We start from the raw sequence: 13,132 nt of genomic DNA on the forward strand, positions 1-13,132 counted from the left end.
AAAATATGCTTGTCTGTCTCAAAAAGACTATAAAGAACTAGTTGTGTGTTTACTACTTACCTTCTGCTTTTACCCGATGAGGACCTAGCGTTGCCATGGCCTATGAAAAAAAAAGACTAATTCATTTTGCCACTCACAATGCGAAAACAAAACATCGCAAGACCAGGGGAAACATGTAGAAAACGTAAATTTATTGTGCAGCATTTTCCAGCTATCTTATAAACCTTGAACGCATCCAGACTCATGTACGTGTTCACACAGTGACGTTTCCTAAAGAAATATCACACGTGACAGCGTTTAAGACCAACAGCATCTTTTTCAGCATTCTAATATAGTAATAAAAAAATTGTATTTCCCCTTTCCCCTGTAACTAGCACTGGTATATTAGCCCCAAATACAGAAGAAATGCAACCTCCTGGCTGCGTATTGAAAGTGAATGAGTCTCCTATGACCCAGCAGTTCCTGTTCCCTTCTTAACTACAGCGATAGCATTACCACTGGGTCCAGAGGAGGAAGCACTGTCAGTGATTTCTTATCTGTATTCACAAGCGCTGGTTCAGCACTGGGTATACAGGAATGGAGAAGGAAAACAAGGCATGAAACCACATTTATCTTCCCTTTGGGTAGCCTGGCTGTGTCTTACAACTGACTACCCATCTGTTTTTTCGGCTAAAAATGTTTTTCTTGCATTTGAGTTTTTAAAAAAACCGTCTGGCTTGCACAGGCACTTTCTTTCCCTGCACCATACAGCCACATGAGTTGACAAAAAAAAAAAAAAAAAAAAAAAAATCAGTCAGTGAGCTCCTACTCAGGGGGAGTTTGTAAGTGTGAGGTGCTCTTCACTTCAGCACTGGCATTTTACTCACTGGTCATCACAGTCAGGGGTGGAGATTTAACAATACTTAAAAGCATTTTGCTTTATAAATCTTATCCTCACACTTAACAGTGAGAAATCTATTCTCGTGTTTAGAGAACCTCTCACTTTTCTAATAGTTGTCCAGTCTTCAAGTATATCCAGGTCTTGTAGCATGTAAACAATATATGGACGTGGGCATGTTAAGGACACTGACATATATGTTAAGGTGCAAAAGTTATTTCACTGATAAACACGTAAAAATTGTCGATTTCATCCTTGCACAATGTGGAAAAATAATGGTATTTGGCAGGTGCTTGTTACACAATTCAGCAGGTTTTTGCTTTGTAGTCTGAGAGGAGCATGATGTAGGGGCAGAGACCCAGACTCCGAATTTTGCTTTTTTAATATAAATCAGCGTTTTAAATCAGCAAGAGATTATCACTACAGGACTAGCTAACTTGTGCCTCCTTGTCATCTGCTCTGTATAACCCCCCCCCCCCATCACTGATTAACAGCTTTCTGCCTATGCACAGTGTAAACAGAAAGCTGTTAATCAGTGGCATGGGCGGAGTTATGCAGAGCTCATCATTAGAGAACTGCTAGATGTGCAGCAGATAAAACTGACAGCAAGACGACCCATAAGAGACAGCACAGGGTCTCTATCCTTACATCATGCTTCACTCAGATATAGAAAAATCTTGGTGACCAATTCACTAAGAGCCCTTCAACAAGATTGTTAAAAGAAAAGGAGTTTTCTTCTCTCTACACAGACCACTGCACTGCCCAGTAAAAAATATTGTCTGCGTGCGATGTTTCGACAGGTCGCACTTGGACCAAAACTCTGGTAGTCTAAAAGAGCCCTAGGGCATGTAAACTGCAACACATATACAGTAACATCCTCTATTTGTTCATACCCAGATGTGATATTTTTCATATTATACAGGAGAACAAAGAAAAAAAAAATTTGGCAAGTTATATATGTAAAAACAAAACAAAAAAACTACTCCTTTTTTGCATTTAGGCTAAATCCTGAGCTGGATTATAAATGATCTGACTCAATCGCCCCTTCTACAATCAATGCATTATATTTGGTAGTTTTTACATTCATTACCCATAAAGCTGCCGTATGAGTCAGGATCATAAAAACGCAGCGCTTTATACTCTTAAATGCTCTCTACGCTGAAAAATAACCATTGACAAAAAGACTTAATCTGCTCGTGTGGGCAGACTGAAGTCACAGTAGGGGAAGAGCGTGGAAATGCTCCATTTTAAAGGATTTACTAGAATAAGATAATTACTTATTATGGCAGTGAATGGACACTGTGTTACGTTCCCCGGGAGGCTATTTTCAGCGGAGGTCTGACCACCGACAGCCATACATTTTGGATCATTAAGTGATTACTAAGCAATGGAAATAGGCTGAGATATCTGGAAAAAGAAAAAAAATAAATCTTCTGGAAAAAAAAAAAAAAAAAATTATATTTAATTTATATATATATATATATATATATATATATATATATATATATATATATATATATATATATATATACGCTCACTGGCCACTTTATTAGGTACACCATGCTAGTAACGGGTTGGACCCCCTTTTGCCTTCAGAACTGCCTCAATTCTTCGTGGCAGAGATTCAACAAGGTGCTGGAAGCATTCCTCAGAGATTTTGGACCATATTGACATGATGGCATCACACAGTTGGCGCAGATTTGTCGGCTGCACATCCCTGATGCGAATCTCCCGTTCCACCACATCCCAAAGATGCTCTATTGGATTGAGATCTGGTGACTGAGGAGGCCATTTGAGTACAGTGAACTCATTGTCATGTTCAAGAAACCAATCTGAGATGATTCGAGCTTTATGACATGGCGCATTATCCTGCTGAAAGTAGCCATCAGATGTTGGGTACATTGTGGTCATAAAGGGATGGACATGGTCAGCAACAATACTCAGGTAGGCTGTGGCGTTGCAACGATGCTCAATTGGTACCAAGGGGCCCAAAGAGTGCCAAGAAAAAATTCCCCACACCATGACACCACCACCACCAGCCTGAACCGTTGATACAAGGCAGGATGGATCCATGCTTTCATGTTGTTTACGCCAAATTCTGACCCTACCATCCGAATGTCGCAGCAGAAATCGAGACTCATCAGACCAGGCAAAGTTTTTCCAATCTTCTACTGTCCAATTTCGATGAGCTTGTGCAAATTGTAGCCTCAGTTTCCTGTTCTTAGCTGAGAGGAGTGGTACCCAGTGTGGTCTTCTGCTGCTGTAGCCCATCTGCCTCAAAGTTCGACGCACTGTGCGTTCAGAGATGCTCTTCTGCCTACCTTGGTTGTAACGGGTGGCAATTTGAGTCACTGTTGCCTTTCTATCAGCTCGAACCAGTCTGCCCATTCTCCTCAGACCTCTGGCATCAACAAGGCATTTCCGGCCACAGAACTGCCGCTCACTGGATTTTTTTTCTTTTTCGGACCATTCTCTGTAAACCCTAGAGATGGTTGTGCGTGAAAATCCCAGTAGATCAGCAGTTTCTGAAATACTCAGACCAGCCCTTCTGGCACCAACAATCATGCCACGTTCAAAGGCACTCAAATCACCTTTCTTCCCCATACTGATGCTCGGTTTGAACTGCAGGAGATTGTCTTGACCATGTCTACATGCCTAAATGCACTGAGTTGCCGCCATGTGATTGGCTGATTAGAAATTAAGTCTTAACACACAGTTGGACAGGTGTACCTAATAAAGTGGCCAGTGAGTGTATATATATATATATATATATATACACACACATATACACACACACACACACACACATACACATATATACACACATTTCATTTTTTTTTTTTTAAATAATTTTATTCTATCACATTAGTCTAATTTGTATCGGGTTCTACAGCACATAGACAGGGAAGTGGCACATTAGCTCTACGGGCTGCTTCCTAGGCTTGTAGCACATTAGTCCAACACCTGCAGCAGACTAAAGGGGCCTTTACACATAGCGATATCGCTAAAGTGTCACCAATTTTGTGACGCAGCAGCAATATCGCTATGTGTGATACTTACCTCCGACCGGCTCCCCCACTGTCTGTCGCTGATCGCGCGAGATCATGCAGCTCCATTTCTCGTCGGGCGCTTCCTGCTGGCGCCGACGAGCGACACGTGGACGCGGGCGGGAGGACGTCAGGATCGCTTCGTCTGAAAGGTAAGTAATGACCGCTGCTGCGTCGCTACATCGCTGGTGAGATCTTTCTGTGTGGCAGCTCACTAGCGACCATTTAGCGATGCACCAGCGATCCTGACCGGGTCGTATCGTGGTCGGGATTGCTGGTGCATCGCTAAACATAAAGGAGGCTTAAGTCATGGACTCCTGAGGCAACTCTAGTTGTTAACATTACATCAAAACCTACTGGAAGCAATGGACGTCACAAATCGCTGGGTTTCCTCGTTTGTGATGATTTGTCGGCCTTTACTGCAGCTGACTTCAGTTGTTGCTTGTTTATGGGGCTTTCTGCCTTCAGTTTTGTCTTAAGCATGTGAAACGCTGTCCGATGGGGTTGAGATCTGGTGACTGACTCGGCGATTGCAGAATTTTCCACTTCTTTGTCTTAAAAACCTCCTGGGTTGCTTTCACATTATGCTTTAGGTCATTGTCCATGTGTACTGTGAAGCGCCGTCCAATGAACCTTTCTACAATTGGTTGAATCTGAGCAGAAAGTATCGCCCGGCAGACTTCAGAATTTATCCGGCTGCTTCTGTCTTCAGTCATATCATCAATAAACACTAGTGACCCAGCGCCACTGGAAGCCATGCATGCCACGCCATCACACTGCCTCCACCATGTGTTACAGAGGATGTGCTGTGCTTTGGATCATGAGAAGTTGCAAGCCATCTCTATGCTTTCTTCTTCCCATCATTCTGGCACAGTTTCATCTGTGCAAAGACTGTTTTTCCAGAACTGGGCGGGCTTCTTTGTTTTTTTTTTTTTCTTGCAATGTCTAATTTGCCTATTTTTATGGCTGATTAATGGTTTGCACCTTGTGGTGAACCCTCTGTATTTACTCTCATGAAGTCTTCTCTTTATGGTAGACAGATACTGAAACACTTACTCCCTGGAGAATCTTCTCTTGGGTGGATGTTGTGAAGGGGTTTTTCTTCACCATGGAAAGGATTCTGCGATCATTCACCACTGTTGCGTTCCATTGACGTCCAGGTTTTTTTGACTTTCCAAGTTCACCACTGTGCTTTCCTGCTGCTTTGGCCACTTCTAACATTACTGCTATCTCTAATGGAGCTTTTCCTTCAACCTAATAATGGTCTGCTTCTCTTCCATTGAGAGATACTCTGACAGCATGTTGTGGCTTCACTGCAACCGCTTCCAAATGCAAATGCCACATCTGGAATCAGTTCCAAATTTTTTACTTCCTTAATTGATGAAGGATTAATAATAATCTTTATTTATATAGCGCCAACATATTCCGCAGCGCTTTACAGTTTAACAGTTCCAAACATAAGTCATAAGTAACAAGGTTAACAATACAATAATTAAAGCAAAATGAGACAACCCTGCTGGTGAGAGCTTACAATCTACAATGAGGTGGGGGAGATACAAAGTACAGGTGTGTATTTACAATCGTGTATTTACAATGATGGTCCAGCCATCTTGAGGGAGTGAGGGATGGATGGACATAGTGAATGGGCTACAGATGCACACTTACACATAGAATGACTGTGATTAGTGAACGTGATAGGTCGTTCTGAACAAATGTGCTTTGAGGGAGCGCCTGAAACTATGTAAATTGTGGATAGTCCGAATTTCTTGGGGTAGAGCATTCCAGAGGATTGGCGCGGGAGAAGTCTTGGAGTCGGGAGGTACGGATTAGTGCAGAGGTTAGTCGAAAGTCGTTTGCAGAGCGCAGCGGTCGGTTAGGCCGATAGACAGAAATGAGGGAGGAGATGTAGGGGGGTGCTGCACTGTGGAGTGCTTTGTGGGTGAGAACAAGAACTTTGAATTGGATCCTATAATGAATGGGCAGCCAGTGTAATGATTGGCGAAGAGCGGACGCGTCCGAGTACCGGTTAGCCAGATGGACGATCCTGGCCGCTGCATTAAGTATGAACTGTAGAGGGGATAGTCGAGTAACAGGGAGGCCAATTAATAGAACGTTGCAGTAATCCAGGCGGGAGTGGATCAATGCTAGAGTGAGGGTTTTTGTTGTTTCCATGGTGAGAAACGGGTGGATTCTAGAGATATTCTTTAGGTGTAAGCGGCAAGAGATTGTATATGGGATGTGAAGGAGAGATTGGTGTCAAACATAACACCCAGACAGTGCGCCTGCTGCCGGGGTGTTATTGTGGTGCCACCCACGGAGAGGGAAATGTCCGATTTAGGGAGGTTAGTAGAAGGCAGGAGCAGTTCAGTTTTGGAGAGGTTGAGTTTCAGATAGAGAGCGGACATGATGTTGGAGACTGCGGACAGACAGTCACTGGCGTTCTTTAGTACAGCGGGGGAAAGGTCAGGGAATGACGTATATAATTTAAAGGGGGAATAGGCAATGGAGCCTATTAAACAGCTTTTTAATAACTGTCCAATTACTTTTGGTCCCTTGGGGGGGGGGGGGAAAGCAGCTACATATTAAAGAGCAGGAATTCCTAAACCCCAACTCTAATTAGGATGTAAATACGCACAAATTAAAGCACTCAGTCCACATTGATTATATAACACTGTATTTTTAAAATGTTCTGGTAAGCAGCTAAACTTCCAAAACTTGTATCACACACACACCAAAAGTTTGGACACACCTTCTCATTCTATGAATTAACACATGTGGAATTATATAATTAACAAAAAAGTGTGAAACAACTGAAAATATGTCATATTCTAGGTTCTTCAAAGTAGCCACCTTTTGCTTTGATTACTGCTTTGCACACTCTTGGCATGGCTAATGGCTACCTCCTCCTTTGTGCAAGGAGGAACAGTGCCAGAGCTCTGCAAAATGACCTCCGGCAGGCCACCAACATCCATGTGTCTGCTGAAACAGACTCGATGAGGGCTCGATGTCCACAAGTGGTTGTTGTGCTTCGAGTTAAACACCATGGAGGGCGACTGGCGTTTGCCAACGAACACCAAGATTTGCAGATTAGACATCAGCGCCTGTGTGCTTCACAGATGAGAGCAGGTTAACTCTGGTCACACGAGTCTGGAGAATGTTCTGCTGCCTGCAACATACGCCAGCATGATCGATTTGGCATTGGGTCAGTAATGGTGTGGGAAGGCGTTTCTTTGGAAATGCTAGTTCCATGTGCTAGCCAGAGGAACCCCGACTGCCATTGGGAAGCGGAAGAGATCCTCAGACCCATTGTGAGACCATATGCAGGTGCCCTGTGTTCCCTCTGATGCATGACAATGCTAGGCCTCATGTGGATGAAGTGTGTCAGTAGTTCCTGCATGATGAAGGCATTGATGTTGTGTACTGGCCTTCCCAGAACTGAATACAATCGAGCAGATCTGTGACAAAACGTCTCGTTCCATACATCAACGCCATGCTGCACTACAGATTATCCAGTTGTTGACTGATGCTTTAATACAGGTCTGGGAAGAGATCCCTCACAAGAACATTCGCCACCTCAACAGGACCATGCCCAAGTGTTGTAGGGAGGTCATACAGGCACGTGGAGGCCACACACTACTAAGCATCATTCCTTTGTCTTGAGGCATTTCTATTGAAGTTGGATCAGCCTGTAATTTGATTTTCCACTTTGATTTTGGATATTAATTTTGATTTACATTGATCATTTTTTATGTTTTATTGTTCTTTATTTCATGGTGGAATGCATTGAGATATGCAACTGGAATATTTCATCCAGTGATATCTGGGATGTGGTATTTTAATGTTCCCTTTATTTTTTGAGCACTGTACATAGTGCTGCTATCCCTATTGGAACCTGCCTCTGATGATAATGAACTGCTAAAAAGATATATAAATATACACCTATGTAAGGTTTGTTTTATATAACATTCCTTACAAAAGTAGATTTCTCTTTCTCTCATAGATTGTAAGCTTGCGGGCCCTCTTTCCTCTTGGTATCTGTTATGATCTATATGATTATTGTTATTCTGTAATGTCTATCGTCCATACAAGTCCCCTCTGAAATGTGAAGTGCTGTGAAATATGTTGGCGCTATAGAAATAAAATAATTATTATTTCTAAACAGTCTCATCATCATATAGCATTATATAGAATGGTGTGGCTCCTGTGGAACGAGCTCATTCATTTCCATGCGGTCTGATGGTACTTGACACTCCTGTGCCATTAGCGAGTTACCATTCTATATCCCCTGTACCTGCTCACACAACGCAACATTACGTGCCTTTAAAATCCAAATTGTCTCCAGAGAGGAAGAGGACCAGAAGTCTCCTCATCTCAGCATGCTCCGCATGTAGAAACGATACTTCTTGGATATCTATCAGACACCTCTTACACAGCCAAACCAGATCTACGAGAACGCTGAAAACATTAGGTTAGCACAGGAGTATGCTCCAATACCTTATTCGGGCACGTTCGCTCATCACTAATCCTTACGCTGACCAAAGTTTGCTGTCAAGAGAATAAGCGCACACAAGTATATACATCAGCGGTCAGCTGGTTTCACCACAATCTGTGGCTTTAGAAAACATATGTCTAATATGTATGGTCTCCTTTATAAGATCATAATAGGTCACAGACTACTATAGAAAGCTTCTAAATACAAAGCATTGAGTCCGGTGACACATAAGCAGGAGGTATACACAGAAAGGATATCAGACACCACTACAGGTTTTTTCTTTTTATCAGGGCTGAACGGGTCCTTCCGTTTCCGCCGAGACTGCAATTCATCATTCCACAGCTCTGCAAAAAAAATAAATGGCAGATTAGTGGCTCCTTCTCCTATTAGGACATGGTTTCCTTGCACTATGGAATGGGCAATACCCATTGAGGATACCTCAGTGATACGTGGTGACTGAGGTTCTCTCGAGTGAATACATCATTCAAAACTACCCTATTGTTTAAAAAAACCTTTAACCAAGAAACTTGATTTAATCTATATTAAAAAGTACAGATATACAGGCAGCTACATCAATGGAGGAGACAATAGACTGACTCAGGCCGTATTTGTTTGCATACAAGTTTGCTCTGATCATGATCTGGGAATAGGTTATTGTGCAAGGGGTGGAAGGAGGTGAGCTGTGACATCACCCGGCGTGATTGCTGGATCCTGTGTTAATTACCCTATATAGAGGCGTTACCTGTTATTGGTATCATGCGTCTAATGATGATGAGGCTGCAAAAAAGTCAACTTCTGAGAGTGTTTTTTTTTTCTTAATATAGATAAGGATATAGGAAATTTTTTGTCTTCATTTAACAGAAAAACAATTTGAAAATAGTTCATTTTCTGACGACTCATTTACAGTTTTCATTGTCTATGCTATAGGGTTGGAGAATGAACCACACTTTATAGAGATGGGCGGCATTTAGGTCCTTCAGCCGGATCAGTAGCTCTTTCCACTGGATGACAGGTTCAAATATCTTAACCTTCTGGGATCCTACTAGTTGCAGACATGCGGTCATATGTGATATGTATCCTGTATCTTTTGGGGTACAGGAAAATGGTGACAGTTTACACATTACACTCATTTACAATTGGGCAGACTTAAAGGGACTGTCAGCACAGAAATGACTGCACAATCCCAAGTATAGGCGCTCAGCACACTCTTGGCATGGTGTAGGGACTCAGCACACCTTCCTACTTGTTTTCCACCTATCTCAATCTTTTTCTGGCTCCATGAAGCCATAGCCATCAAAGAGAAAGAGGGAAATAGAGATAGAGGGAAAACAAGCAAGTGGGAAGGTGCACTTAAATGCACCAAGACCTTGTACTATGTTTGAACAGTCATTCTGTGTTGACAGTACCTTTAAGCCCATAAAACAACTTTAAATCCACAAAATTTACTTGCATCAATGCAAGAGGGGAGACTTGCATTGCACATTATACTCCTAAACAGCTGCACTACCATCTGCAGTGCTTGCACTTGGCTCCCCCCTGCAGCACCCCAAGCTCCCCCTGTAGCACCCTGGGCTCCCCCCTCCCTCCCCCAAAGCACACCGGGCTCTCATGTTGAGTATTAGATGCTACAGTGCTGGCTCCACTACTGAACACAGGAATAACAGACGGCGCCGGACTGATATGAGCAGCCCACAGCACGGACCAGATGTGATTTGTGCTGACAATTAGAAGTAGGTGCAAGAATACTAAGAAAAGACTCCAGCAGTGTCCATTACCTGAGGTAATATCAATACTGTGACGATCTTCCTCCAGTCTTCTAATTTTCTCTTCTAATTCACTTTGGACCGTATCATAAAGTAACAGCTTCTCACTCTGAAACACAAGAGCAGGTTCCGTGATACAATCTCCTAAAATAATGGGGGACACTTACCAGTCACGACGCAGCTTCTCATCAGTCACCAATTAATCCTATTTTGTCTCATGTTTCAATTATAACAGAGAAATATTTAACTATTTAAAAACCACATTGTGTCCCTGCAGCAGGACACAATGATGGTAATCCCCAACACTTGGTAAGGTCCAACCCACCCCCCTTTATTAGTTAAAAATGGAAGAGAAACGCACACAAGTTTCCATCACATTTCAAGTTGACCAGTCCTCCATGTTCAGTTCTGCACGTTAATCTCGGCTCTTATTAAAAGTGGGTGCAATAGGCAACCAATTCATTGTGAGAATTCTGGTAGTAAGCGGAGTGGTCGGTGAATTATTACTTTCAGTTGTTGGCTTTATCAAAATAACTATCGGACAAGAACTAAGTGTAACATGCAAGGCACCTAGGACCAAATTAAGGTCCCAAGGCCCCAGTGGCATTTTGTAGGGAGGGACAAGATGCAACACTCCCTGTATGAAAGTTTTAAACCTGCGATTTGCAAGCTATCCTTCGCTGGAACAGGACAGATAGGGCTGAAGTTTGGAATTTGAGAGAAGCCAGTGCCAGGCCTGCGTCTAATCCTGCTTGGAGAAACTCCAAAATAGAAGGGATAGTAATCACAAGTGGAGAACATCCGCAGGTTTTGCACCAAGAAAAAAAGGTCTTCCAGGCGCGATGGTAAATGCGCATGGATGTAGGTTTCCAAGCGTTAATCATGGTGGACGCTACTTGTTGCGAGAAACCGGCCTGGGTTAGGATCCAGGATTCAATGGCCAGGACGTTAAACTCAGAACTCTTGAGTTCTGGCGGTAAATAGGCACCTGAGAGAGAAGGTCTGGGTGGTCCGGTAACCGCCAGGGAACATCGGCGACTAATCGCACTAGTTCCGCGTACCACGCTCGGTGTGGCCAGTCTGGTGCGTTGAGAATCACCGGGATTCCTTTTGCTTTGATCTTCCGGATGACCCTTGGAATTAGCTGAAGCGGCGGAAAAATGTAAGGGAGGCGAAACTGATGCCACGGAAGCACCAGGGCATCCGACCCGATAGCTAACGGATCACGAGACAGAGCTTCGAATGCCGGAACTTTGGCATTTAGCATGGAGGCCATGAGGTCTACATCAGGTGTTCCCCAGGGCTGGCAAATCTGCTGAAAGACTTCCGGACGAAGGGACCACTCTCTGAGGCCAGACTAACAGCTTAGAAAATCTGCCGCCAAATTCTCTAGTCCCGGAATATGAACTGCAGAGATGACTGAATGGTTTGTATCGGTCCATTGCAGAACGTGTGCTACCTCAAGCATCGCTCTTCTGCTTCATGTGCCCCCCTGACAATTGATGTACACCACCGCCGTGGCATTGTCAGACAATCCAAATGGGACGACCAGCCAGAAGCTGATGGAATCGCTGAAGGGCTGGCCTGATTGCCCAAATCTCGAGAATATTGATCAAGAGATGCAATTCCTGAATGGACCAATGTCCCTGAGCCGCGTGGTGAAGGAAGATCGATCCCTGACCTAGAACACTGGCGTCGGTGGTCACCACCAGCCAGTGGACCGGAAGAAAGGTCCTTCCTTGACCTAATGAGGAAGTCAACGTCGCAATACCGGCGGTCCAGAGAGGCCAGATTTCTGTCCCAAGCTGACAGTACTGCCTGCTGCAGAGGACGGAGATGTAATTAAGCAAACTGTACTGCCTCGATTGTCACTAACATTTTCCCCAGGACCTGCATACCGAACCGCAGGGACTGGGGGTGGGCAAGAGAAAGCTTCCGGGCTCCCCGGATCAGTGCAGAAATTTTCTCTGGAGGGAGAATTACCAACACTTGGGAAGTGTCCGGGATCATCTCCAAAAAGGAGATTTGCTGGGATGGGGCTGGGGAGGACTTGCTTAGGTTCACCAGCCAACCCAAACGAGTGAGGCTGAGTTCACACGTGGCGTTTTCTTCGCGTTTCCGCGGCGGTTTTAACCGCGCGATTTTGCCACGAAAACGCGAAAAATAAGCATCCCATGCATTCCTATGGGATTCCGCAATGCTGTGCTAATGCTGCGGTTTTTACCGCGGCGGAATCGCTTCGCGGTAAAAAACGCAGCATTCTCATTATTTTGCGGAATCGCGGTGATCCCGCACCCATAGGAATGCATTGTTCCGCTTACTTCCCGCATGTGGCTGTGCACAACATGCGGAAAGTAAGCAGAACATTTGCGGATGGTACCCACGGTCCGGAGGAGAGGAGACTGTCCTCCGGGCTTTGGGTACCATATCCCTGTAAAAAATAGAATTAAAAATAAAAAAATATTGTTATTCTCACCTTCCGACATCCCGCGCAGCCTTCCCGCCTCTCTCCACGCTCCCGGTCCAAGTAAGCCTTTGCGAAAATGCCCGCGATGGCGTCCGATCTCGCGGGATCGCGAAGTCTCGCGGTCATTCGCGCGACATCATCGCGAATGACCGCGAGACGTCGCGATCCCGCGAGAACTGACGTCATCGCGGGCATTTTCGCAAAGGATTACTGGGAACGGATGCGCGGGACTTCGGAGGGTAAGCATAACAGTATTTTTTATTTTTTTTTTTTTACATTCTATCTTTTACTACTGATGCTGCATAGGCGGCCTCAGTAATAAAAAGGTGGTCACACTCGTCAAACACTATGTTTGATGAGTGTGACAACCTGTCAGTTCTCCAAGCGATGCTACAGATCGCTTGGAAAACGCTAGCATTCTGCAAGCTACGCTTGCAAAATGCTAGTTTTTCCGCGGGAAAATCGCGGGAATTTAAAATGCGATTT

At 44.2% G+C, this 13,132-nt stretch overlaps 1 protein-coding gene across 5 annotated transcripts in view; it reads right to left on the reverse strand.

Moving 5' to 3' along the window:
- BRMS1L (BRMS1 like transcriptional repressor) overlaps nt 1-13,132 on the reverse strand; it is a 66,826-nt gene that overhangs the window by 27,224 nt on the left and 26,470 nt on the right. For all 5 annotated transcript variants that reach the window (XR_012222081.1, XM_073554217.1, XM_073554218.1 and 2 more), the window contains 4 exons: nt 10,192-10,288; nt 8,674-8,760; nt 983-1,047; nt 61-100 (listed from right to left, as the gene is read on the reverse strand). Coding sequence is in view for 4 of the 5 variants with exons in the window: in XM_073554217.1 (XP_073410318.1) it covers nt 61-100; nt 983-1,047; nt 8,674-8,760; nt 10,192-10,288 (289 nt within the window). In the remaining variant the exon portion in view is untranslated. The remainder of the gene's footprint in view (nt 1-60; nt 101-982; nt 1,048-8,673; nt 8,761-10,191; nt 10,289-13,132) is intronic.

This window comes from Dendrobates tinctorius, unplaced genomic scaffold (genome assembly GCF_039654945.1).
Source record: "Dendrobates tinctorius isolate UK_male_01 unplaced genomic scaffold, ASM3965494v1 ptg000208l, whole genome shotgun sequence".
NCBI classification, from domain to species: domain Eukaryota; kingdom Metazoa; phylum Chordata; class Amphibia; order Anura; family Dendrobatidae; genus Dendrobates; species Dendrobates tinctorius.